This window comes from Ammodytes marinus (assembly GCF_949987685.1).
Source record: "Ammodytes marinus genome assembly, chromosome: 5".
Classification (NCBI taxonomy): Eukaryota; Metazoa; Chordata; class Actinopteri; order Uranoscopiformes; family Ammodytidae; genus Ammodytes; species Ammodytes marinus.
Genome location: NC_137234.1, coordinates 29,762,582 through 29,789,153, shown reverse-complemented (window position 1 = coordinate 29,789,153; position 26,572 = coordinate 29,762,582). Strand labels below are relative to the sequence as shown.

Genomic DNA, 26,572 nt, shown 5'->3' with positions numbered 1-26,572 from the left:
GCTAGTGTCACTGCTTTTGGACGCGAGTTTGTTTTGTCGTGTCACCCTCTTATACTCAGTAGAGTGAGCCTCTCCACATGGCTAACAAGATTTGGCCTGGCCTGACCACCGCTTAATTTTCAGCTGTGTCCACATCAACAAGCAAACACATAGACACAGATATACCGTAACAAAGAAACACACACAATCACTCCGTCCATTAATAGAGAATGAGGACAATCAGGAAAATAATTCAGAATTTGACTTGATTGTAATTACTTTATGATAATAACAGCTGGATGCTCTTTTACAGTAATACACAGACCGTGTCTTGATTGTTCAGATAAAAAAATTATCAAATAAGAACCCCTTCCGAACCTATTTATAGCAAAGGTTTCAGTTTGGACCTTTTTAAAGGATTTTAAAATGTCCACAATTTGTTCAACAGACAGAGAATTGACCTCACTTATGATGGAAGTGTTCCTTTAAGTGGGCGTCCACTGAATTTCCATTCATAGATAGCTGGATTAAAGGGAATGTCAGCACAAACACTTTGTTAATCTGCACTTCTTTCCATTGCCAAGGACCATTTAAATGCCCACATGTCACAATTGAGCCTTTAAATTGTTTGTGTGTCTGTAAGTGTGTCAAAGTGTTTGCGCTTGTGTCAACTTGTGAACTTGACCCATATCAGCTTCTCAGGGACAAGCTGTCACTAAGATGCTTGCTGTCTGATACTAACACTGCAGATGCTGCAGTCCACCTGCCAGCCAGGTCAACCTACCCACACTGCCTCTCTGCCAAACAGAAGGAGGCTCAGATACTGTCTGTTTTGGCTGGCAGCTCACCTGGCTTCAGTTTACCTCGCCTGGCACCTGCCGGCGATTAGCCAGGGCCCAACAGAATGTAAGGGACAAGGTTAAGAGGAGGTAATTTGGCCCTGCTTTTACAGAGCCTCATCTGGTCTGGTTTGGCCTGTCCAACCACCTGCTGTTCGCTCTATCCAGGTCTGTCCTGATGGTACATGGAAAGGTGTGGTCTCTGATAGGGCTTTCACACTGACACGGTTCTGGTTCTGGTACCGTTCTGGAGTCTGAGAACCTTGGTGCTTTCTGGTGAACCAGCCTGTGTTGGTACAAGTTTAAGTGGAACTAAAGTTTAACCCCCCTAAGATCATAGTCTTGTACCTTTTTGTGCTTCTCCTGGAAGTCGGTTTGAGCCCAAATCACCTACAAGCATTTGGTTTCCTTTGCGGAACACTGCTAGTTTTTATTTTCTACTGCCTGGACATTGTCACTGCCTTTGTCTCCTTGCTTCTCTTTCTCATCTTCACAGCTCTCAAGAAAAAGCAAAAAATAAATAGTTTGGCGTGGAGCCTTGCCAATGTGAGCGAGCGCCCTTTGAAATGCCAACAGCTTGTCAAATGATTGTGTCGTAGTTTGGTTTAGAGCCAGCATTAAATTCTAGGAATTTAAAAACCCCAAAGATGTGTAAGCAGAAGAAAGATACAGCAGCTACCACTATCAAGACTGGTCTTTGACTGAGCTGTAATGGATTATAGTAGCTTGGTGACTCATGCTATAGAAATAGCTAAATTGTATTCGGCACCAAAACAGGGTGATACAGATGTTGTGTTTTGGAATAAGGCAAGGCAAGGCAAGGCAAGGCAATTTTATTTATAGAGCACATTTCAGGCACAGGGCCACTCAAGGTGCTTCACAGGGTTAAAATCAAATAAAGAATACAAATACAAAAAAAAAAAAGGACATACAGTAAATTATATGAGCCAAGATGCAAGTAATCACTAAGTTGACACATCCTCTGAAAAGCAAACCTTTAAAATGACATGCTGCTCTGTAACAACTCATATCAATTAATAGTTGGTACTTATCATCTTTTAGTCAGCCTCCAGCTAATCATTTATTCATAAAGAGGTACAGGGTGGTAATTACCTGCAGTGTATATATATAGATACGCTCCCGCTGTGGACTCAGCTGTACTGTTCTGTGCTGCTGTGTGCAGCAGGCGGGCGGCCAGGGAGTGGTGGGATTGACTTTCAGTTATACACACTGTTTGTCAGTAAGACTGTAGCATCCCGCAGGGGTTTGTCACAGCAGCAGAGCAGGTTGAGAACGGTTTAGAACTTTAGAGCGGTTGGTGGGGGTGGGGGGTCTTCCAGGGCTGCTGGGGCCTGGCAGCCTCAATGGGTTTGTCTCTAAGATACAGTGGCAAGTGAGAAGTCAGAAGATAGATACAGGCGTCTGTTGAACCCCACGGTATGCCCTTTAGAGCCGAACCTCCTCCTTGTCTGACTTCCTCAGCCCCGTGAAGAGAGGCCACCTGGGAGGATATGAATCTACAGCACCTCTAGTCCCAGAACCCCCCTCCTCACGCTTCTAACCAGCACTCCCAAAGGCCTCATTTACTGGAAGCTACTGTAAGTGCCAGGCCCCTGCCGCTGTTTCTCCGGCTCAGGCTGGGTCCCTTGTTGAGTCCCATCCGTACGTCACTTGCAGTGGCAAAGACAGAGAGAGCACTCCCTCACCGATTATAGCAAACAGCACAAAGCAACAGCATCCGCACACTGTCTGTCTGCAGCCTGCCTCTCTACACTCTCTGTATCCCGGAGTGGAGAAAAATTATCCGGAGGAACCTGACAAGGAAGAAAACCAAGAGGCACCAAGGACTCAGACAACCACAATGTTACCTAAGGCTTAGATGAATATGTGATGCATGCAATAGCAGAGCGTAGGGGAGATTTATGACCAGGAATTCAGGATGTGTTCACATCTAAAGTTGACAATGCAGAGTCAGCGTAACCAAACTCTGTAGCATCATATTTCTGTTAACGGCAAGAAGAATTGTGTTTCGTCAAACTGAGTCAAGGAGCAGTGCCCTGACTTACAGTCACTAAACTACGAGCAGCAGCAGCAAATGCAGGCCTGGCAGCATCATCATCGTCATCATCCTTCATTTTGCTTCCGGTGGTGTCTATCTGATCTCTGACCAGCTGAGTAACTACCTCCCCTCTGGCTGGAAATGGTGTCTAAAGGCTGAATTGGACTTTGGGGTGTGGTGTTGGAAGCATGGGGGAGATGTGCTATGTGGGAAGACGGGACCTCACTTGCCTGCTGTGGCTTTAGCCTCTTCCAGGGCTGCTGGGGCCGAAACAGGAGGGTCCAACCTGAGGTATGTTTGGAGGCAATAGAAGCCAGACGGGATGTTAGACAGCTATTCACAATGTATACCCTGCACTCACACTCTTCCTTTTTTCCCAGGCACATCAGTCCTTATTTTTAGAATCGCTCACTGTTAGCACAGTCCTCCTTGTTTTAGCTATTTTCAGACATACATAAACTGTGAGCCATTAGGATGTGGTTGTCAAGGTGAGATCTAATGCATCTACATTGTTTTGCTCCAGCTGCTTTGTAACACAGATGCATTGTCACCAAGGTGACAAGATGTAAACAGCATACCGACTCTCCCAGGTGAGCTGTGGCAAGGTTTAGAGTATATTGGATTATGTTCAGTTTGGTCTCGGTTACATTATTCTGAAAATACTTTCTTACAGTTCAGAACTAAAAGGTGACTTGGGCTTCTCATTTTCTCTGCATACTTCAATATTCCATCAATAGTTTGGTTAGGGGGGATTGAAACTACTCATGATTGATTCTACTCACATGTCTTTACGCTGCCGTGTGGTTAGTTTAGCACAAAGACTGTTAACAGGAAGGAGAGGCTAGCTTGCATTACGCTCACCATGAGATTTCCAGGGAAGCAGCAGAGATGAAATGACTGAGGCCGGTCAAGAAATAATCTAACACCATAAAACCATGTTTTACTCTTATTCACTACTGTTTTTGTATATATCAAACAAACAAGATATACCATCAACTAGTATTTTTTGCCAGTGCTTTCTGTTTCCCCGTTTCCAATCTTTATGCGGTAACACTTTACATTAAAGCAGTTCGGATGGATGTGAGTTTGAGCATTTCAGCACAATCATAATATCCCGCCTTCCTCCAATGCAGCCCCACCCCCCCATTCCTATCCCCGTTTTTTTTGTTTTGTTTTTGAAGAAACTTAATTTAGGCTACACAAGCAGACTTACTTGCTTAATACTGTCTCCGTGCACAAAGTGAGTTATATTGTGGCTGAAGAAACTGGTGGCTGTAGGCTACCGGTACCGCGCTGATCTGCTTGTATCACTGGTTTCACTTCAGATATGTCGGCCAGAACACCACTTATGCTTATAATGACACTAGGAGAGGAGGAGTAGGGTTTTATCCGCTCTTTATTTTCCTTCTTTCACAGGCACAGCCGCATATAGATCGCGGAAAAAGAACAAAGGCTTAAACTCCGCTCGTGAGGAGACGTTTGAACAGCTGTTGCGACTCGCGAATCGCAGCCGCTAATAACATGCACAAACTATAACTTATAACAGCGATCGGGACTACATGTACATACTCACACACGGGTGATTCACATTTACACTCAGATAAACACGAATGATGGCTTACTGTGGCAACTTGCTCACACACATCTCACCGAGGGAGAAGCGAAAGGAAACTTACTGAACTGGCTCTCTGGCCGACTGACGTCACGGCCCAACACTAAACAAAACACAGCTTAACACACTGTAAGAAATAACAAGAAATAACAACACTGTAACCTTTTCTACAATGGTCGCTACTCGCTAGGCTACTGTCTGCCGTGGAATCAAAACAAACCCTTTCGTTGAGGACGCGCGTGCACGAATGCGCGGTACACAAGCAGACGGCAAACAGACAGGTCTGTCGGCCAATTAAATCGTTCGGTCCGAACGATTTGATTGGTTGTAGTTTTCACCTAATATTATGAGACTGAAATAATTGTTTCTTTTTATTCCTGGTGGGTCTACCATGCATTTTAGAGTGTAAAAACCTTATTTATACCATTTTAAAGTCATTTAAAATAAGTGTAAAAACTCTACAAAGGTAAGAATAGCTTTAAGGGTATATTCATTTGATCTGTTAGTTAATGTTAAGTTAATAGTCAATAAGCATTAACTAAGCATTAACTAACTTTTAATAACTGCTTAGTTAATGGTTAAAAAATCACAAGTTAACTTAATGAGCTGTATTATGCACGATTAATTAGCATTAACTACGCATTGACTAACCGTTAATAGCGTTAAGGATTAACTTACAATGCATTAATGTATTACTGTAAAATATTCAGCTTACAAAAACAAGGTACCATCTAAAGCTTGGCAAGAAAGCAAACCCTAGCCCATTAAATAAAATATTTTGGTGGTGCTACAAAAATTTGATTTATTATAGACACGATCATAGTCTTTCTACTCCCATCTTGCTGCTTTGAAGATCATAAAAAACTAGAAGCAAAGTAATGTGGGATTTTGTCTAAGTGGTGTCATATCAGCGTTATACAAACAAATGTTCAGTCTGCTCTGTTCTGCTGTGGCTCTATCTAGATTGTATAAGATGTATACCTCCTACACTGCCTCCCGCCTCTGAGAGCACCCCCTGTCTCCTTAATAAAATACATAATAGATCATTTAAGAAGGAACTAGATACATACAGTAGGAAGAAAATAAAAATAGAAAAGATAACAAACAACTGAAATGTCAAGTTCAAGGAAGAGTAGAAAAGCCATAATGGCGTGTTGGGTGGCCCTCCTAATGGAAAATATTCAACATAAAGACACACAAAGTATTCCAAAAATGCTTGACACAATGTTGTTTAACTGGACCAACAGCAAAGGATGGTTTGGTTTGCTTCTCGACTGTATTTAGGCTGATGCAGTTTCTAATATGACTTGGTAAACTATTCCCAACAATGAGGACCTCGATTGGGAATTCAATGAATAATTGAGAAAAGGTTGTCCTGAAGAAAGTATGATGAAGATCATTGGCTGGCCTTTTGTTGTACTGAAGAATTTGGGATTTGTACTGAAATGCCATGCCTTACAAATGTCTGAACCAGCATCCTGTGAGTATTTTAGTGTTTTTATTGTGTTATGAACTCATTCAATGCAACAACAGATTGGGGAATGAGGGAATGTATTATGGAGAGCTCAATAAGGAAGGCATATGGAGCCCCTTCCTCGACAGTTCATCTCATCTCATCCAGTCCCAAGGCTGAGGTTGATTACTGGAGTGGCTGCCATGGTTGCATAACAGCTGTCGTCTAATCATATTCATCGTACGTGTTCTGGCCTCCTCTTCGCATGGAGCGACTGTGTTGTTTCCTCCCCTGCAGTTGGGATTAGTCATGGGAAACAAATGTCTTCTTGCTTACATTTAAATCATGTCTGCAACAAGGTGTTAATGCTGTAATGGCTGAACTCTTGTTACAAGATGGGATTTCACATTAAGTGTTTCATTCGTGGTTAAGCTAAAGTTTACAGATATTTGCCACATGGCTCTCTGGGGGTTGAGAAAACTGGGCACCGATTGGTTGTATGATGTGACTTGGCATTTTCGAGATGACTTGGCAGAGATGATTTCACATTCCCTACAGGGTGAGAATGTATTTGCAGTCCCAAGGCCTTTGTATTTTGACAAATGGAGTTGCCTTATTGTCTATTTTTGGTTTTATGTTTAAAAGCTCTCCAGGGTTCCAGCCAAAAGTATGAACTATATAGGCTACTGTATCATTAGTTGTATATATTGTCTCACCTTGGCACACAATCCTTGCAAAAAAGGGTCCACAATTCCCTTTGACACTGGTAGCTTTGGGAGCCCCCAGTCCAGTTGCTACACATGACTGAATAGAGCTAAGGAATTTTATAAGAGAGAGGCAGCAGCCTATTCTTCAAACACGTCCATTTGCTCTAAAAATATGTTAATTTGGATATTTGGTGATACAATATGGTTTGTTTCTAATGTAGCCTGACTAAAAAAAAATCGTATGTTTTGCTTTCCTTCGATGTTGCAACTCGTTCAAAACTTAAAAAACACTTGAAGTAGCCTGTAGTGGCACTTCGCTGGAAACAAGTGAAATTGTCCGATTGTTTCACCTGACGCCGGAAGAGGGATATGATCTTGCGAGACACATGTACGACAGATTTCCGAAGTTGGGGATCCTGTATGGTACTCATTTTGAGGGGTTAGTCGTCAACAAAACTTTCACTGTAGCCTACATTTAGTATAGGGGACACGACGTGCGTGTGTGCATGCGTTGGTGAGTATAGGCTATATGCAGCGTCCTGTGTCGGGGGAGCGCATCAGTCACAGAGAGCATGGTGTAGGTGGAGGACAGCAAACGGATATAAATAAATCTATATTTGGAAAGCCCCAGCTGTCAGGCAGGTGGCTCTTTCAGTGTCTGAGCTGTGCTAGCGTCAAGGCGCAGAGACCCTCAACAGCTTGCCCCGCTCGCTAATCCACTCTCTGACGACAGCGCCTTTACCCCGCGCGCGTAAAAACCCAGGAGTACTGCAGGTTCGGGTCGGTGGATCTCATCAGTCATCGGGAGTGTAGGCTACTCTTCATTTCACTTGGTTTCACTTCTCTTAACAGGGTTGGACTTGTGTGGTTTTGAGGCTGCACTGACTGATTCGGATACAATGAGTCTGTTTTGGATTTTATAATCTCCTCATCTTTGTTTGGATTGTCAAGCAACTGCAAAGACTGACTCTGATAATAACACAACATGTTGCCAGAAATAAACAACAAGGTGAGGCACTCCTTAATTACAGTGTGATTGTGGAACTCTTTGTTTAAGGAATAGTGGATTTGTTAAAAGGCGATGTATGGTCAGAAATGTTCAATAATGGCAAGGCTGCTGGTTTGGTTACAATAAGTGTGAGTTTTATATCATTATCCCAGTATTAATAACCCTATGGTGAGCTTACGGATTTCCTGCTTTTCAATGGAAAATCATTTTTTATGTTGCCCAGATACAGGGCTTCAGTCTAGGGTAACCCCAGAAACCTTCCAGTTATCCTTCTACAGTACAGCGATAATCTCAAATTAAACTGTTTACTCTACATGCTGTATTTATTTTTGTTGATCCCCATGCCAAGAATGCAAAGTTATTCTCACTTGAATGCTTATTATTTAGTTTGCCCTCTGTCCCCCCTGCCCCGCAGGCCAAGTTATGATGAAAAATCTGATCCATTTCTATTTCAGTCGTTGTTCAACGTACTTATTTCAGCGTTTGTTGTGCTGACAGATTCTGTAAGTCTATATGGGCCCTGGTGTATTTTACACACCATACATGGAAACATATAAATTTAACCTATGCTGATTTGGGGTCTTAAAGAATTTCATCTTTCTTTTTTTAATTCTGTTTTTAATAAGAGGAGTTATAAATTCAGGAATGTGTGCTTTGAAAATCGACCAACACGTGATTTTGATCACATGCATTGATAAGTGATCATGCCCACCTAACATGCACACATGAACTGCAACCATGTTGACACTCTTGATGCCGACATTGAACAGAAGGGTTGTGTGCTATGGAAATGACAACGTAGTGTGATTATTCATTTAAAAATGCACGTGCGAGACACCATAGTGTTTGTGAGTTGCTTTGTTGATCCTCTGACCAACTGAACCTGGTCAACCTTAATTAACCAAAGTTGCTGTCACACCCCTGCTGGGATGATGCTCATCCAATGATGACCCCCGGACACACTGACGCCGAGTCAGAATTGCTCTTGACGTCGGTCACTTCACATTTATTTTCATCCATGTGATTATATTTAAACTTGTCGGCACATCGCACACGTGGCTTATTTCATGCATGTGTCATTTCATAAACTCTCCTGTGCAAACCTGAACTTAATGCAAATTCTTAAATGAGAGAGGTGAGAAATAAAGAAATGTGTGCATTCATTTTCTCCTATAGCCCCAATAAGCAACCATGTATATGCCTCAGGATCTGATCATCCATCATAGTGGAACAAAAGGTCACAGTCATTATTTAGTTTTAGTTTTGTTTTGGTGCTTTGACAGACACGTGTTGTTGTGATGTTGCTGGGTTTCCACTGGCTCAGTGCTCATTAGCCAGGCTTACAGCAGGCCTTTACAGGTGATGGTTTAGAAGCCAACCTGCCACACTGACCTACATGGCTACTGCTGTCATCCACAATGCTCCAGGTTTAGTTACACGACTACATTGTTAAGATAAGATAAAGTAAGATAGAACCTTAATCATTCTGAAGGAAAATCTTTTGCCAGGTTGCTCCAAAATTACAGAAACAAAAACAGAAAGAAAGTATTATAAGTGAAAATGAAAAAATGAAAGTGAAAATGAAAATAAATAAATATATATATATATATATACAAAACTTGATCAACTTCAACTTTGACCACTAAATGAAAAATAGGTCACTTCAGTGTCTCATCCTTCTCTGCCCCAGCTTGTTGAAATGGCTTAACCCTTTGAAAGACAGACATAGCCCTGACACTGATCTGATGGGGCTTTTGCTTCTCATTCAGTGGAAAAGTTTAAGACTATTATTGGGAAGCTGTCTCCTATATGCAGCACCTGTTGATACCTCAACCAGCTGGCTTCACCAACTCCCTCTCTCCCTCCCTCCCAAACTGCCAGGCTGGCAGAGTGAGTTTAGCACCAATCCCCAGAAGCTTTATTTCAACCGTATGGTGTCACCCAACAATGCTGCACGCTCACCCGCTGATTAAAAAGACACGTGTAAGCTGGATTGGTGCCGAAGAGAAGCATCCCAAATGCCTGTGATATACCTTTGTTCTAGTTTATTTAGAATAGCCCAAGCTCCCTCTCTACAGGCTGAGAGGCATGTGTACCCACCTCTGCAAGACACATGGATGTGCACGTGTGCACTGCAGCTGCACAGAAAACACTGGCTAGTGAGAGGAGCGTTGCTGCTTTTGCAGAAGTAATCTATTTTGGGATCACATTGCATTATTTTTGCCCTACTGCCTGCAACCTCGCTAAGCTGCCCACAGGCTATGTGTTTCTGCAGAATCCAGGCAGCAAACACACAAAGCTATTTAATTATTTTTCAACATGACAGCTTTAATAGCTAGCTTCAGTATATATCTTTTGGAGATGTTATGATGCAGATCTTATGCATTGTGCCGTGTGAGAATCATGGCCTAATAGAAATATGGCTACCCACAAAAGAAGAAAATGTGCCACGAGAGCGTAGCTTATTATTCTCTTTTTACATGAATTGCTCTCATTCCTCCCACAGACGTCACGAACAGAGGCTTTCCCTCATCCTCACAGAATACCAGCAGAAGGCAGTCGCCTCGGTACAAACAGATCGTGCTCACAGGTCAGCGCTTTAGTATTTCATATAAATAAATATATATATATGAGGTATAAATTGCTTGAGAGATAATTTTCCTCCTTTTTTATTTCATACACATTGTCATTTATTTACTCCTGGTATCTAAACACACGTGGATGTGCCTGCACACCTCTATCTCTTCACACATGTGGTAAGGTGTTATCCCCAATGATATAACCATGTCTTATTCTAGCAGCAGGCCCCCCCAGTTATAAACAGGCGTAACTGTGTTTACTTCCTTTGCCTGTTGTGGCAGGTGCTCGCGCCTAAATATAGCACTATCTCTCTGCATCATAACTAAGTTGGCAGATCCAGCTCTAAACCACATGGGATGAAATATCAGAACGATCTACTGTATATTTGGGAATGCTTTTCATTACTGGAAAACTGTTAATTATTCATGCAAAATCATTTGAAGATGTTGCTGACACAGTACATTGCTACAAGGTTACATGATAGCTGGATTCTGGGGCCCCTCTGTTTAGAATTTGTCCAGCTGAAATGTGAGTTGACGCGCAGCTCAGTAAGTGGAAACATGTCTTAAATCTTATCTATAATGCCAACCTTGAGACACACACACTTCTTTAGGATATCACCATTTTTTTCCTTAGGGAGTAGAGCTGCACGATTTAGAAGAAATATCTAATTGCTATTATTGTGACTGATATTGCAATTTGCGATATTAGAGGGAATGGTCACTTCACATCATAATCTAATTTTATTCTTATTAAAAAACATATTCATATAATTATGTTGTGTTTTTTGTGAGAATATTTACCTAAAGAATAATATGTTTTCTGTATTCTGTAGAATATGATGAGTAGACAGGGCATCTCTGCAGCATGCAAATATTTAATTTGAAAATGCTTTTTATGACACATTTAGCCTCTATCTAACAAATATTGCACCTTGCTGCGGTTTTAAAGATGCAGTAGGGTCATATTAGCCTGGTGCTACCAGACCATCGTACTTCATTTCATTTGTACAGAAGGTCTGGCAGTGCTGTAATTGGCAAACGTTCACTCATGGAGGCGGGTGTCTGTTAAAGTTTAAAACTATTGGATCTGCCCAGTGCCACTCTGGATTAGCCAACCAATCGCATAACGTTTGGTCGTCACGTGTGTCATGAGCCGGCTTCTGGCAACTGAAACTGGAGCGCGACTTCGACGTCATCGTTCTCAGCCACTCGCTCTGTTCGCTGATTGGACCGGCTGTCGAATCTCCGGCAAAACTGGGAAATGGGCTATACACCCAGACTGACTACTGAAGGGAAAATAAAATTTGGCCGGAAGTAGGCCGGCGGGCGGAGCCAGGCTAGGGTCATATTGCAGTTTCGATTCAAAATCGATTCATTGTGCAGCCCAACCAGGGAGCTAATTTTGCCAATCCGTGCCATCATGGTGAGCCTGTCGAGGCTGTGACACATGTAATCGTGCTCTGAGAGCAAGCTAGATGGCAGCTAGAGAATAGCAGCTCTCTGCCCTTCACCTCCCCTGCAGAGAGTCCACAGACAGACTCTGTCAGCAGGGCCCGAAACTCACAGGCTTTGTCCCCATCTCACTCTAACCCTCATCAGTAATCCCAGTCGCTACCTGCTGAGGGGGTCCTGGTCACCCGAGCGTCCACACAACCAAAATGCATGTGAAAAGGATGTAGGGTCGATCACACAAACACAGACACATACACATGAAAACATGAAAAGGAAAACAAAAAATAAAGAAAAGAATGCATTTAGACTTGACACTTGCTGACCCACTTTCTCAAGCTGCTTTTGTTGTGCCGTTCAGGGTTTGCTATTCTGTTGCACTGATATCTAGGGCGGGTTATTCCCTACAGAAATTGCTCTGAAAAGCCTTCTAGCTGTGGAAGTTTGCGAGTTTCTTTTCTGATTTTCCTACATCTTCTAACTTTTTAATCAATTATACACAAGTCTGCCTTTATCTAAGTGTTTTGGTCACACTTATGTTCACACTTATACAGTTTAAAGATTTCCGATTTTGTAAACCTTACTGAGGAATCTTGTTTATTTGATCACAATTTGTCGCAATTCTTTTGTTCTTGTAATTTTTTTAAAAATCCTTCATTATTACTTTGTTTCTATATCTTCATTTAGGGCTATTACATTAAAACAATACCTCTGGTTTACAGAAGTTCAACTCCGGTGTCGGGACCTTGCCTCAGCTTGATCCACCGGTGGTCCAGGTGGTGGTCAGCAATGCCAAAAACCAACACCAGCAGTCGGACAACATCCTGCCCCAAATCGCCAACAACGGGGGCCAAAACAACTATGTAAGACTCATTATAGAAGCCTGCAAAAATCCTACAGTAGCAACTGGTCTTGTATTAAAGTGTCTCATGATGTTCAGGATTGGAGGGAAAATATTCAGTGTTTCTCCAACTTAGCTTAAAGGTGCACTAGGTAAGGTTGTGTCAGACAGGTGAACATTTACTAGTGTATATTCTCATAACTGAATAAACCAACTTTACTCACAGGAAAAATTGGATCCAATGGAACACAGTTTGAAGTTAGATACCTACTTTTTAAAGATACTTTTTTCACTGTTGTTGTTTAAAACAAGGTCCACAGTTCTGTTTTAAAACAATATTCTAGTCTTACATTTGGTTCTGGGTGCCTTAAAATAATTGAGTTTCGATATACAGTATGATGATTCAATACTAATAAATGACATGTATAGTAAATATGTTTTGTAAATGAACTGCAGGCTTTGCAAATTCAAAACAAATCCCCTTCCCCTGAAACTGCATGGTGCACCTTTAAGTAACTCAAAGGTGAGAAGCAGCAGGGTAGTTTTAAGGACAAGATTAATTATGAAAACATTACGAAGGTCACACCTTCACTTTATCGACTCTTTGCTTCTAATACAAAGCGACTCTACTTTCTCTATTCGTGTTATATATTTTTCCCCATTTTTTTTTTTTGCACAGGATGAGCGACCGAAGCCCTCCCCGCCATTCAGCATGCGCTTTGGTGCAGCATTGGATAAAATGTCGGCCTCCCGCAACAGCAAGCTTGTGAGCAACAAGCTGGAGAAGGAGAAGGAGAAGGAGAAGGAGAAGGAGAAGTCATTCGAGGGTCAAAGGTTACCCATGTCCCCCACAGGTATGTTGTCATGGATACGAAATACAACACAGCAGATTTAGAAAGGCACTGTCATCTTTTTTTAAAAATCTCTTAAGGGTTTACCAAGTTTAAACAAAATGTGATTCCCACTGACACAACCACAACCAGAATAGCATGCTGGCATTGAAGTTCAACTCTTCACCATCCTCCTCTGCTCTTAGTGGAGGTGTACTCAATAAAAGAGTGACTCATCCTCTTGCTTTCTGTTGCAGAGGCGCTGAAGAACTTCCAGGAGAGAATGACGGACTTTGAGCAGGAGGAGATCATGGACTACTCAGAGGTCTGGTTCCTGGGTCTGGGCTCTCAGAAGATCGAGGGTTCCCAAGACGCACCACAGAACTCTGCATACGATGATGAGAATGGAAGCTACATCAGGGTAATGTGATTTACTCATGCAATGTTGAATTAGTTACCATAGAATTGATCACTTTCAATCTCATTTCAGCTAAGAATATATTGCTATCCATTCCATCCTGGCACACAAAAGATTCAACATCACGAAAAAGATAAATGTGGGCATCTTGAACTTAAACAGTCTCGGATGGTGACATTTCCCAAAAACACTTAAATGCACTAACATTATAAATTCCTTTGCTGATGCATTCAAAACCACCATCATGGTTCTTATAGTAGGCCTCACACTTACACTTACACTTACACTTACACTTACACTTACACTTACACTTACACACACACACACACACACACACACACACACACACACACACACACACACACACACACACACACACACACACACAAAGCTGAACTGTACATGATCAGATGCCTTTATGAGACCACAATCTAGCAGCTGCAGACATGACATGTATACAATAAACTGCACGCAGGTCTTCAAACCCTTTGACAAGAGGCTTAACTTTCTTATATACATGAGGCGAATGGCAGGCAGTTTGAGTATATGTTATCGATGGGCCGTTAAAGCCTGAGTGACTGACCATTGTTAAGGTCTTATATCTCCATTGTGGAGCATCTCACTGTCAGAGGCTGACATACAGTATACAGCATAGCCATAGTACAGTCAACACTGTAGCTGATATGCCCACAGCACATATGGATGTGTTCATATTCAGTTAAAGGATACAGTGCATATAAGGAAAGTCTGCTCAAATGTTTAAAGTGCTCTTATTCTTGAATCTTCCAGGTGCTACATGACCACATTGCCTACAGGTTTGAAGTTCTTGAAGTGATTGGGAAAGGCTCCTTTGGACAGGTCCTGAAATGTATGGACCACAAGACCAACGAACTAGTGGCCATTAAGATTATACGCAATAAGAAAAGGTACACTCAACTCCAAATGTGTTTCATTCTGATAGATTCAGGTTTCGTACCTACTATTCCCTTCAAATACTTCATGTATTACCCTTGCATTTAAGAGGGGGAGTCAGCGATTCTGGAGAATTTATGTTGTCAAAATCACTTTTGGACATAATCAGTGAATATCTCCTCACGATCCACTACCTTAGTAGTTTACGGAGCCTAGGCTATATATTCACACACACTTGTTATTCAGCACACACACACACACACACAGTACAGACAGGTAGCGGATCGGGACATGATATCAACTCATTTTGACAAAAAGTGATTTTGTCAACAAGCATTCTCCCCCGAAAAGCTGACTCCACCTTCCAAACACAAGACACTTCACTAGATACTCCACAGAATAAGGGCATTTGTCTCATTCAAGAAGTCAAACGTTGGCATTGCTTCAAGATACCCTGTTGCGAGATTTTTTCCACATGTCTGCACCGGGATCCTTTTACGTGTCAAGAGTCAGCCAAATTGTTCAGATCCTGATTTAGAATGATAGAAGTCTGCAGCATCCCATGGTGTTATCTTACCGGGGGATCAGAGCGGCGGCCACTGCCTGAGTGCTATAGGTTACATACAGGGGCCATCGTTTCTTACTGCCACTTCAATTATAGGCAGAAAACAAAGTAGGTGCAAACTGCCACAGCCACTTTGCACTGTCTGAGCAAAATGTGATCTCTCGTAGAAAAAGAGAGTGAGTTGTCGACTTTAAGAAATAGGCAGGGATTTCAGAAAATCCATGTGCTCTATCTCACATGGAAAAAAATGTTGTTCATTCTGGCCCTGCAAACATCTGGAAATTTCGGAACTACATTAGGTTGAAAACAAGGGTATTGTATCCAGCATATCAGTATCTTAACACCTCCTATTAAAACCTTGTGTGTAGGTTTCATCACCAAGCCCTGGTGGAGCTGAAGATCCTGGACGTCATCAAGAGGAAAGACAAAGAAGGCCTCCACAACGTCATCCACATGAAGGAGCACTTTTACTTCCGGAATCACCTCTGTATCTCCTTTGAGCTTCTCGGGTTAGTTTGCGCTTACACTTTGCATTCCGGCCCCCGCGTGTTCAGAAGTTAGTCTAACAGGAGGCTATAAAGACATTCCTGAATAATACATCTGTTAAGCAAAGGTATTCAAGGTGTGCCACATGTCCGAGCAGCAGGGTCAGAGCACCGTACTGCACTGTTCACTCTATTCTCTATTCATAACAGTATGTGGCTTTGTACCTAAAGCTGTCTGTGTTTTACGGTGGATTGCCACTGATTGCTATTTGAGGGGAGATAGTTTTGTGTATCACTCAAGGCTGAATGACCTTTCGAGGACGTCTTGGACTGCCACCTTGTCTAACATTACCGTCACCTAATCCTTTAGTTAAAGCCTTGATTAGGGCCGTATCTCTTACCCCCTTCTTGCTCCATGGTGTGGTGGCTCCAGTTTCAAAGTCTAAAGAAGTTTATGCTTATGGCAAGTGGGAAGAAATAGCAGGAGGACACACTGAACAGGACATAATCATATATTATTCCCAAGCATGCAGGCTGGGCAGTCACGAGATTAAAAGTGACTGTAAAGTGAAGAGCAACATCAAACCGGCCTCATTTTGAGGAATATGAAGCAGGTCTTAAAGCCCCTATTGTCATTTAAGTTTGACAAACTGTAAAAAGAAATGCGGATTAGATGAGACAGGCTATGCTCTGTTTCATATGACACAATAGATATTTTGGAGAAATGACGGCAGTTCTCTGCCCAAACATTATCTAAAAAGAATGAATGTTACCATGGAAACCGTTTGATGGGCCATGCCCACACAGTCCTGCCAAACTGTCTAGACAGTAAAAAAAAAGCTGTATTTGTTTTAACTAAGGTTTATTATATCTAAGAACTTTTTTGTTTTCAATAAAAAAAATTGTAAAACTCCAAATTTGATATCTTAAATAGATTTTTTACTATTTTAGACCAGGTTTCCAGCAGCTTGAAATAATTTGTATGGAGCTAATTCTGCTAGGTCAGCTATAATACAAAGCAAATAGATAGCAAAAGAAAAAAATAAAATGTAAGAAATTTGTCTCTTCTAAAATGGTCCAATCTGGGAAAAGATTTCCAAGTTTTCACACATCACATTTTGTTTCCTTCTCCAGGGTGAATTTGTACGAGCTCATCAAAAAGAACAACTTCCAGGGCTTCAGCCTGGCGCTCATCCGTCGCTTCACCCACGCTCTGCTCAGGTGCCTCCAGATGCTGCACAGGGAGAAGATCATCCACTGTGACCTCAAACCGGTAAGGACTTTATTGTGTATACCTCAACTTATTTTTTTTTCAAATAGAACACAAGACCAGATTTAAAATGTCTGCAAAGCGTTACCTTGACCGCACCTTTGCACCAAATTACTCTACTACAATGTTGTGAATTTTGCTCCATCTTGTGGAGAAGCAAAATATTGCACCAGCCTTATAATAGGTGTTTGAATGTCTTTTTTTTTTTTTTACAGGAAAACATCCTTTTGTCTCAGCGAGGGCCGGGGAACATCAAGGTGGTTGACTTTGGATCAAGCTGTTATGAACAACAAAGGGGTAAGCGTCTTTAAAACCCAGCAGAAAATATGTAAAACATAACAATACTTCCTGATCAGGTCAGGTGCTTCCAAGAAATAGCCAGGCCCCCATATCCCTAACCGTCTCCTCTCTGTATTCCATTAGTGTACACCTACATCCAGAGTCGCTTCTACCGCTCTCCAGAGGTTATCCTGGGTCACCCCTACAGCATGGCCATTGACATGTGGAGTCTAGGCTGCATCCTCGGTGAACTGTACACGGGCTATCCTCTGTTCCCAGGAGAGAGCGAAGTGGAGCAGATAGCTTGCATCATGGAGGTACGACACGGAAATAATATTAGGTCCACATTGGGTTGCGTCTATTTTTTGCACATCCCTTATGGTGTCCTGATATTTTTCACTTACAGGTTCTCGGCATGCCTCCAAATGATTTTGTTCAGTCAGCAACGAGAAAGAGGTTGTTCTTTGGTGAGTATTTATGTTCACGTTAAAGGTGTGGAGTCAGCGATTCTGGAGAAAGCTTGTTGTCAAAATCACTTTTTTTGTCAAAATCTGTGAATAACTCCTCACAATCACTACCAGTGCTTTGTGTGCCCTCAAAGCAAATCTGGTGTTAACACACAGCCTAGTACAGCAAACAAAGTAGCCTATGTGATTATCAAAATGAATGACACTGAGCTAGCACTTTGCAGAAGGTATTCCAAATGTTTAAAGGAGCAATGGGATGATAAATCCGTGCTGTGTTGGATGGTTGTGTGCAGACTCAAAAGGAAACCCCAGGAACATCACTAACAGCAAGGGGAAGAAGAGGAGACCCAACTCTAAAGAGATGTCGGCTACGTTGAAAACCAACGATGCTTTGTTCTTAGACTTCATCAAACGCTGCCTCACGTAGGTTCACACGAAATATCTGCTTTTCTCTTGTTCATCTGTTTTAAATGTGAATGTGCTGCATAAAAACTGTCTGTGGCTTTTTTTTTTAAAGAAAGTATGCTTTAATTAGATAGAAATAATTATTTAATCGAAATATCAAATAACAATGATTTTCTTATTACTTTAATTCAGTTGGGATCCTACCAAGCGCATGACTCCTGATGAGGGGTTACAGCACGAGTGGATCCTGGAAGGAAACTTCAACAGAGTGCGGCCGAGGCCCCAGCCGACAGTGAAGAAGGCCTCAGACAGTTTGACCGGCACCAAAAATAGCAGTGAGCACAGTTTCTACAAACACCTTGACATCCAAACCTGGTTAGGCCATTTCATCACCATACTATATAGTTATGAGTCAAATCTATCCATGCAACAAACAGTTCCAATAGAGCAAATCCTTACACCTATAAAATCCATACACTCGTTTCCATGTCCACTTATTATTACACTGTGTGCAAAATCTTTAGGCAAGTTGTATTTTTGAGGATTAATTGTATTATTGAACAACTACAGTGCTCTCGGTCAATCCAAAATGTAAAAGAACCTAAACCTGCATGTTTACGAAAGTAAAAGTGAGGTTTTGTCTTTCTAACGATATATATGTTTTGCTATTATTAGGCAACTAAATAATTATTATTCTGCAACTAAATAAAAAAATGAAAATTTTCCCATCTCACTTGTTTATTTTCATCTGTTAAAGTGAGAATAATAAAACAACTCAAAATTTACAAATAAAAATTTCCGACATGTCAAAAAAAAATCAGTGACCAATATAGCCACCCTTCTTTTCAATAACTGTCACAAGCCTTCCATTCATGGAGTCTGTCAGAAAAGGTCCAACTAGCTCATCTTTAAAGGCAACTATTAGTATCTTTAAAGATGAGCTAGTTGGACCTTTTCAGGTTGAAGATGGCCTCAAAATCAACTCCCTGCCACTGCCAGTTTCTAGAAGACACTTTCTTCAAGCAGTGGTACAGGAAAAATCTGCATCTTTCAAGAAGACCATGATTTTTATGCAGGACAATGCTCCATCACATGCATCAAAGTACTCAATTGCATGGCTAGCCAGTAAAGGCCTTAAGGATGAAAAAATAATGACATGACCCCCTTCCTCACCTGACTTAAACCCTATTGAGAACCTGTGGGCCCTGGTTAAATGGGATATTTACAGTGAAGGAAATCAGTACACCTCTCGGAACAGTGTATGGGAGGCTGTGGTTGCTGCTGCACAAAAAGTTGATCGTCAACAGATCAAGAAACTGACAGACTCCATGAATGGAAGGCTTGTGACAGTTATTGAAAAGAAGGGTGGCTATATTTTTTTTTTGACATGTTGGACATTTTTATTTGTAATTTTTTAGTTGTTTTATCATTCTCACTTTAAAGCTATTCTTACCTTTGTAGAGTTTTTACACTTATTTTAAATGACTTTAAAATGGTATAAATAAGGTTTTTACACTCTAAAATGCATGGTAGACCCACCAGGAATAAAAAGAAATAATTATTTCAGTCTCATAATATTAGGTGAAAACTACAACCAATCAAATCGTTCGGACCGAACGATTTAATTGGCCGACAGACCTGTCTGTTTGCCGTCTGCTTGTGTACCGCGCATTCGTGCACGCGCGTCCTCAACGAAAGGGTTTGTTTTGATTCCACGGCAGACAGTAGCCTAGCGAGTAGCGACCATTGTAGAAAAGGTTACAGTGTTGTTATTTCTTGTTATTTCTTACAGTGTGTTAAGCTGTGTTTTAGTGTTGGGCCGTGACGTCAGTCGGCCAGAGAGCCAGTTCAGTAAGTTTCCTTTCGCTTCTCCCTCGGTGAGATGTGTGTGAGCAAGTTGCCACAGTAAGCCGTCATTCGTGTTTATCTGAGTGTAAATGTGAATGACCCGTGTGTGAGTATGTACATGTAGTCCCGATCGCTGTTATAAGTTATAGTTTGTGCATGTTATTAGCGGCTGCGATTCGCGAGTCGCAACAGCTGTTCAAACGTCTCCTCACGAGCGGAGTTTAAGCCTTTGTTCTTTTTCCGCGATCTATATGCGGCTGTGCCTGTGAAAGAAGGAAAATAAAGAGCGGATAAAACCCTACTCCTCCTCTCCTAGTCTCATTATAAGCATAAGTGGTGTTCTGGCCGACATATCTGAAGTGAAACCAGTGATACAAGCAGATCAGCGCGGTACCGGTAGCCTACTACAGCCACCAGTTTCTTCAGCCACAATATAACTCACTTTGTGCACGGAGACAGTATTAAGCAAGTAAGTCTGCTTGTGTAGCCTAAATTAAGTTTCTTCAAAAACAAAACAAAAAAAACGGGGATAGGAATGAGGGGGTGGGGCTGCATTGGAGGAAGGCGGGATATTATGATTGTGCTGAAATGCTCAAACTCACATCCATCCGAACTGCTTTAACAGATGAAAATAAACAAGTAAGATGGGAAAATTCAATTTTTTTTATTTAGTTGCAGAATAATTCTGCATACTAATAGTTGCCTAATAATAGCAAAACATATACTGTATATATTCTCATAGGAAAGACAACACCTCACTTTTACTTTCGTAAACATTCAGGTTTAGGTACTTTAACATTTTGGATTGACCGAGAGCACTGTAGTTGTTCAATAATAAAATGAATCCTCAAAAATACAACTTGCCTAAACATTTTGCACACAGTATATGTTCATTAGCTGAAGCCATAGCTATGCAGACTTACCCTACAGTTTTCCTTTTTATTGACATTGAGCGAACATTTGTTTTTCCTTTGTTTTAACGGTTACAGCAGCAAGGGTCAGCTCAAAGAGCGGCACTAATGACAATCTGAAGAGAGACGGATCAGACACAGGGACCTCGGAGCGTCTGAGGCCCCTGGGAGCCTCAGCGGAGGAGGAGGTGTATGAGAGCGAGGGTGGAGAGAGGCCCGTTCACATCACCATCAAGCCTCAGGAGCAAGGGGCCAGAGAGAGGAAAGATAGCCAGGAGTGTTTGCCCCCTATCAACTAACGGTCTAAAGGGAATCCTGCTGCGTTCAAGAACAGGTGGGAATTCTGGATGTAGAGACTCAGGGGGTCGCACCGGAGACTGACTATACGTTGTGGAGGCGGAAGAAAATGGACAACGTGAAAATAAAGTTGATTTTTGATTATTTTATTTTTTTTGCCATGCACACACTGGAAATCACAATATTTTGCATGCCCTCATTTGCTGATACCAGTTAGAGAAGTATTTTATGTTTCTGAGATTTCAGTTGGCAAGCAGCTCAGAATGCTCAAAGGATATCTTCTACAGACAGGAAGAAAATCAAAACAGTTGGATTGGATTGGATCAATGTGTGGAGGGGAAGCACTGATCATCTTTTATTTATTGATTTTAGTATACAGTTATCATGTTTTTTTTCTTTTTGTGAACTTTGAGTTTCTATGACATTTTTTAAAATAAAAGGTGTAAAGATGTAGTTGCTGGCAGGCATATTGTGTAAATGTGTCTCAGCTGTTAGGTCAAATGGTTAAAAACTTCACTCATAGCACAGCACCAGCTTTTTGCTGTCACTCTCTCCTGCATTATTTATTAAACCAAATCTTTGCTGCGCATTGAAATCTTTGATAAACAGGTCTGACTCAACAACAATTTCACTTTTCTCAGTATCCATAATATAAAAAAACATATGAGCTGACTGTAAAAAAAAATGCATGGCTAGGAAGATAATCACTTTGTTTTTTTTCTTTTCTCTAATTATTTTAGACATTTGAGCGTTACTTTCATAACAGTAAAAGATATGAAGAATTGTGTGCAATAAAGGCTGAGCCAAAAGATGTTTTTTTTTTTTTATTTTTCATTATGTTTAACAAAGAAATGATTGTCATATTGTTTCTATTTGTAGAATGCAGATCATGACATTGATTATCAACGGTTTCACATATTTGTTATGGAATGTGTTTGATCCTGTTAAGTTGTTCAGCCATTTAACTCGACAATCTGAAAATACGTAATTGTAATAGAATGTGCTGTATATATTTCTGCTGTAATTTCGTATGTACGTGTAACACAGGACATATTTTATGAAAATATTTCAGATATTTGTCGAGGAGTTAGACAAGGTTTTACTTGTTGTGTTGTTTCTGTATGAAAACATTTTGTATGTCTGTGTTATTGATAATATTTTTTTATATTAGAAACAAAATGACAATCCTTGTGTAAGTAGCTTGTGCCTTGCAGTATTAGACATTGTGCACTTTACTATTGTGCGTGAAAACCTGGATTAGAAACAGTCGGATCCTTAGCTGTCAAACAGACAAGGGTTAAAACCATTGTTTTATTATAAACCATTTTTATACAATTCATTTTTGTCTTTAGTTGGCAACAAAGATCCAGTTTAAATTGAGTTAGCTAGGGTGGATAGTAGCTTCATAAGAAAAGCCTTTGTCTTTTATGATGAAATAAAAAAGTTGTTTCAAATAGTAATATGCGTGTGAGTATATTGTTAACACATCAGACTACAGTTATTAGTGTTCTATTATGTAAACTACAGTTTAATGCTGTCACTTGCAGTTGCTTTAAAGGTTATAGGGGAGCCTGGTGTGCCATTGTTTAAAGTATACACTTGCCAATCACTTTAATATCAACAGATGGACGATACATATGGTAATTTATGAATGGAAAAATAAATTACACAACAACATTCATATGCTACAGAATGCTGACACCTTCTGCTGTGTGTAGGAACAGGCAGTGGCAGGACCTTTTTTACTTTTGAGTTTTTCAGTGCAGTAAAGTACAATTTTATTTCATCAGTTTAAAATAACTTTTAAAGAATGATCAATTCAAAAATGTTTGGACTAAGAAGCGGAAACACATGTTGATTGACTGCCGTTTGCCTAACTTCTGCTGAGGACCATCTAATTAGGCTCTGTCCTATCCCCATCATAATGGCTGCCATCAGGCAATTATTGCCAGTCATTGAGCCATTAGGCAAGTTTGGTTTCCATAAAAGGAAGTGCAATGGCCTGGATTAAATAGCAAAGTAAAAAATAAATAATTTATTTAAGTAGTCGAATTAAATTTGCCTATTTATGAAAAATATACGAAAAAAATGTATTACATCCTTCACACTGATGGGGATCAGAAATGTTGGTTATGCCTATTGCGATTCATTAAAACATGAATATGTGTGCACTTAGTAGTGACATTCAAACAAACACTGTGAGAAAGCAGTGGGAAACATCAGGAAAACAAATGCCACTTCATTGTATGATTATCTTTCTTACATGACATTTTATTTCCCCCGATATGTGTCCCCCTAAAGTCCGTTTTTACGCACTAATAGATAGAACCATAGATATAGAACCCTCTCTCTCTCTAGCCTACATGTCCAAACAGCGCCACCCATAGACATAATATCCAGAATTCTACATTATGTCGATGGCGCCACCATCCCATTGACTGTGATGTGGCTGTAAATGGTACTGCATCTCTATCTCTCTCTCTCTCCTCTCTAGGCTATATCTCTCTCTCCTCTCTCTCTCTCTCTCTCTCTCTCTCTCTCTCTCTCTCTCTCTCTCTCTCTCTCTCTCTCTCTCTCTCTCTCTCTCTCTCTCTCTCTCTCTCTCTCTCTCTCTCTCTCCTTGCTGTAAAAAAGAAATGTATGTAATTGTTATGTATGGGCTTGTTTTGGGTGTTTTAGTGTTCTGTGTTTTTCCTTTAAGTTGCCACTGATTGAGTGAGTAGGTGTGCTGCCTCACTCAATCAGTGGTTGCTCACCTGGTTAATTTGTGGACAGCATTTAAGCAGCATGTGCAGCTTCAGTATGGGTCCCTGCTCTGCTCGCTGCCGGACTGTTGCTGCTGAAACTGTGTTTTCCCAGAAGTTAAGTTTATGCTTTTTGGCTTAAGAAGTAACCTGTTTTATTGCCAAGCTGCTGTTCTGTTATTTTTCCGGTCAAGTTAAGTTTGATACTTTAGTTTTTTTAGAATTAAACTCACATTCTTTTTACTACCCGACTCCTACTTATCTTTTAACTGGTTTTAAGTTACAGTCTCTACCTCTAGCCCAAGACGGGGACGTAACAGTAATGTATGTCATAACATGATTACCATCATGAATACAAATTTGAATTTAGCATGAATATAATCAAAATTAAGATAGGGTGGTTTATCATAATGTAATTATTAATTCCTCAGTCGGAGATGGAGCCAGCTCGGTCCCCACGGGGTTCCACTCTAACCCCTTCCACCTGCCAAGGTCCACGGTGAGGTAAGTATTGGTGCCCAATTCCTTTGTAGCCTATTCGGAACTCGGAAATGTCCGACTTCCGACACGGAAAAGTGCCATAAAACGGTTGTTCAAGTCGGAACTCGGGCAACGTCTGCCTTTTTCCACAATTTAAAGTTATAAAATACATTATTAATGGCAAATGTTTTTAAAGGGAAGTTGCGAGGCTCTCCTCAGAAACGATACAGGAGCGATAGTTGCTGTATTCGTAGCTATTTAGCTTGTTATGCTCAAGCTAACGGCCAGTAACAGCTAAGGCTAGTGATACCAACGCTGGCTATTTCGCTTTGCATCACTAGTTTCTTACAACTCCTACCTGGATTACTTGTTTTATGTTTGTGTTGATCCAGAGTGTGTGTTGTCTAATTGTGTAGTCTATGGATGTAGCAGACTGTGTTGGTTCTAAATGTTGTATGCGATCATTAATTTAACGCTGTACCTAATGTTAACCTATATTTCGCTGATCGAACATCTACCAAGTGGTGACATCAGATAGGCCTACTACCAACTGTGTTGTTAAATCATCCGAAACTTCGTCTGAATTACAGTAGCGTTCACTTAAACTGCACCCATGCGTCCTGTGTTAATGAAATACCCTGGGAATCATACAGTTAGATTTTCCTTCTAATTTCTGATATTTGTTGCAACGAAGAACAAGATTGAAGTCTTTTTTGTTATGCAGTGGACATAATGTGTAGTGCATCCCAGTGTAAATGTCTTTAAAACGGCAATAATATTTGTGAAATTGTGTTTTTAAACATGACTTTAGTATCTGAAAGAAACTGATGCTTAGGCTACATCTGACTCAGATGTGATGGTAATACATGTAAGCCACAAACTGGAGCTAGTTATGCCCTGGTTTGAAAGTAGGCTATGTTGTGACAAAGGAATGTTAAAGGGGACATATTATGAAAAACCAAACATTGCTGGTGTTTCAATGAAATGGAAAAAGTAAAAGTAGCCTAACTTCTTTAAAAGAAATGTGTTATTCGGGTGCTGTCAGAAACATATAATCGTCTGTGTGGACACAACTCAAACTCCTTTCATTCCAAGTTAAGGTCAAGTTCAACGTTTATGGGAAACAACAGTTAGGCTACTTGTTGCAACTGAGTGCAAATAGAGATGTTTCATACATTACAATAGTGTGTTTAGCCTTTTGCACAATCTGTACTTGGGTAGCGACATTGTTAGACAACAGTGAGAAAAAAATCAGGCCAACAAATGCCCCTTCATTGCATGATGAACTTTCCGTCATGACATTTTTTTTAATCATCAGAATAAAGCTAGTTATTACATGGCAGTGATAAATGTGTCAGATATTCAGATATTCCTGAAAGTATAACAAGATAATGCTTCTTAATAAAAATGAATCGACAAGTGGTTCAGGAAACATTTCTTAAATTACTTGATGACAATCATCACGAAATCCCTCGATATAATGTGTCCCGCTAAAGTCCGTTTACGCACTGTTGTGGAAATGTTTATTACAGTCATAATAATTATGTGTTTATATAGACTAGTGCCATCTTGACTCTAAATATTCGTAAGCAACAAAAATCCTGACCTTACCTTGATGGTGAAGGTTGTTATGTTCTGAGATACTCAAACTGCGTAAGAATGTATGTTTTGACCCAGATGGCTCCTGAGAACTATGTCTGTAAGATAACTAACAATATATCTGGCTGAGGAGAATCTTGTACGTAGGCTGGAATGTTCGTGCGTAATTAGATTTCACTATAAATCTTCTGTATGACCGCCTATCGTTGGTCATTTCACACAATCCCATTGCTTGATTGTTGTCTTGACAAAACAAAAACAATAAACATTAAAGATCTGTTCTATTTTTGTATTTAAACATTGTGTCATCTGGTATTAATTGACTAAATTCTCATCTTTTAAAGGTTGGTACTTCAATTCCATGACAGCACAAATATGTAGGATCCTCTATCTGTGCATTACTCTTTCCATAGACAGCAGCCTACATGCTCAAACAGCGCCACCATCCCATTGACTCAGTGTTGTGGCTGAAAATGGTACTGCAGCCAACCCCCTGTGCAGTTTGAATGAGAGTTCCATTCTGTGAGATGAG

General features: G+C 40.7%; 1 protein-coding gene across 1 annotated transcript in view; it reads left to right on the top strand.

Annotated features, from left to right (window-relative positions):
- dyrk4 (dual-specificity tyrosine-(Y)-phosphorylation regulated kinase 4) overlaps positions 1–21,219 on the top strand; it is a gene marked incomplete at both ends in the record, with an annotated part of 35,713 nt that extends 14,494 nt beyond the window's left edge. The window contains 13 exons of the mRNA XM_080027725.1: positions 10,165–10,248; positions 12,412–12,552; positions 13,210–13,384; positions 13,618–13,781; positions 14,568–14,704; positions 15,624–15,764; positions 16,875–17,013; positions 17,226–17,307; positions 17,434–17,606; positions 17,696–17,756; positions 18,050–18,179; positions 18,354–18,496; positions 20,999–21,219. Of these exons, the coding sequence (XP_079883851.1) occupies positions 10,165–10,248; positions 12,412–12,552; positions 13,210–13,384; positions 13,618–13,781; positions 14,568–14,704; positions 15,624–15,764; positions 16,875–17,013; positions 17,226–17,307; positions 17,434–17,606; positions 17,696–17,756; positions 18,050–18,179; positions 18,354–18,496; positions 20,999–21,219 (1,791 nt within the window). The remainder of the gene's footprint in view (positions 1–10,164; positions 10,249–12,411; positions 12,553–13,209; positions 13,385–13,617; positions 13,782–14,567; positions 14,705–15,623; positions 15,765–16,874; positions 17,014–17,225; positions 17,308–17,433; positions 17,607–17,695; positions 17,757–18,049; positions 18,180–18,353; positions 18,497–20,998) is intronic.
- Positions 21,220–26,572: the final 5,353 nt, after the last annotated feature.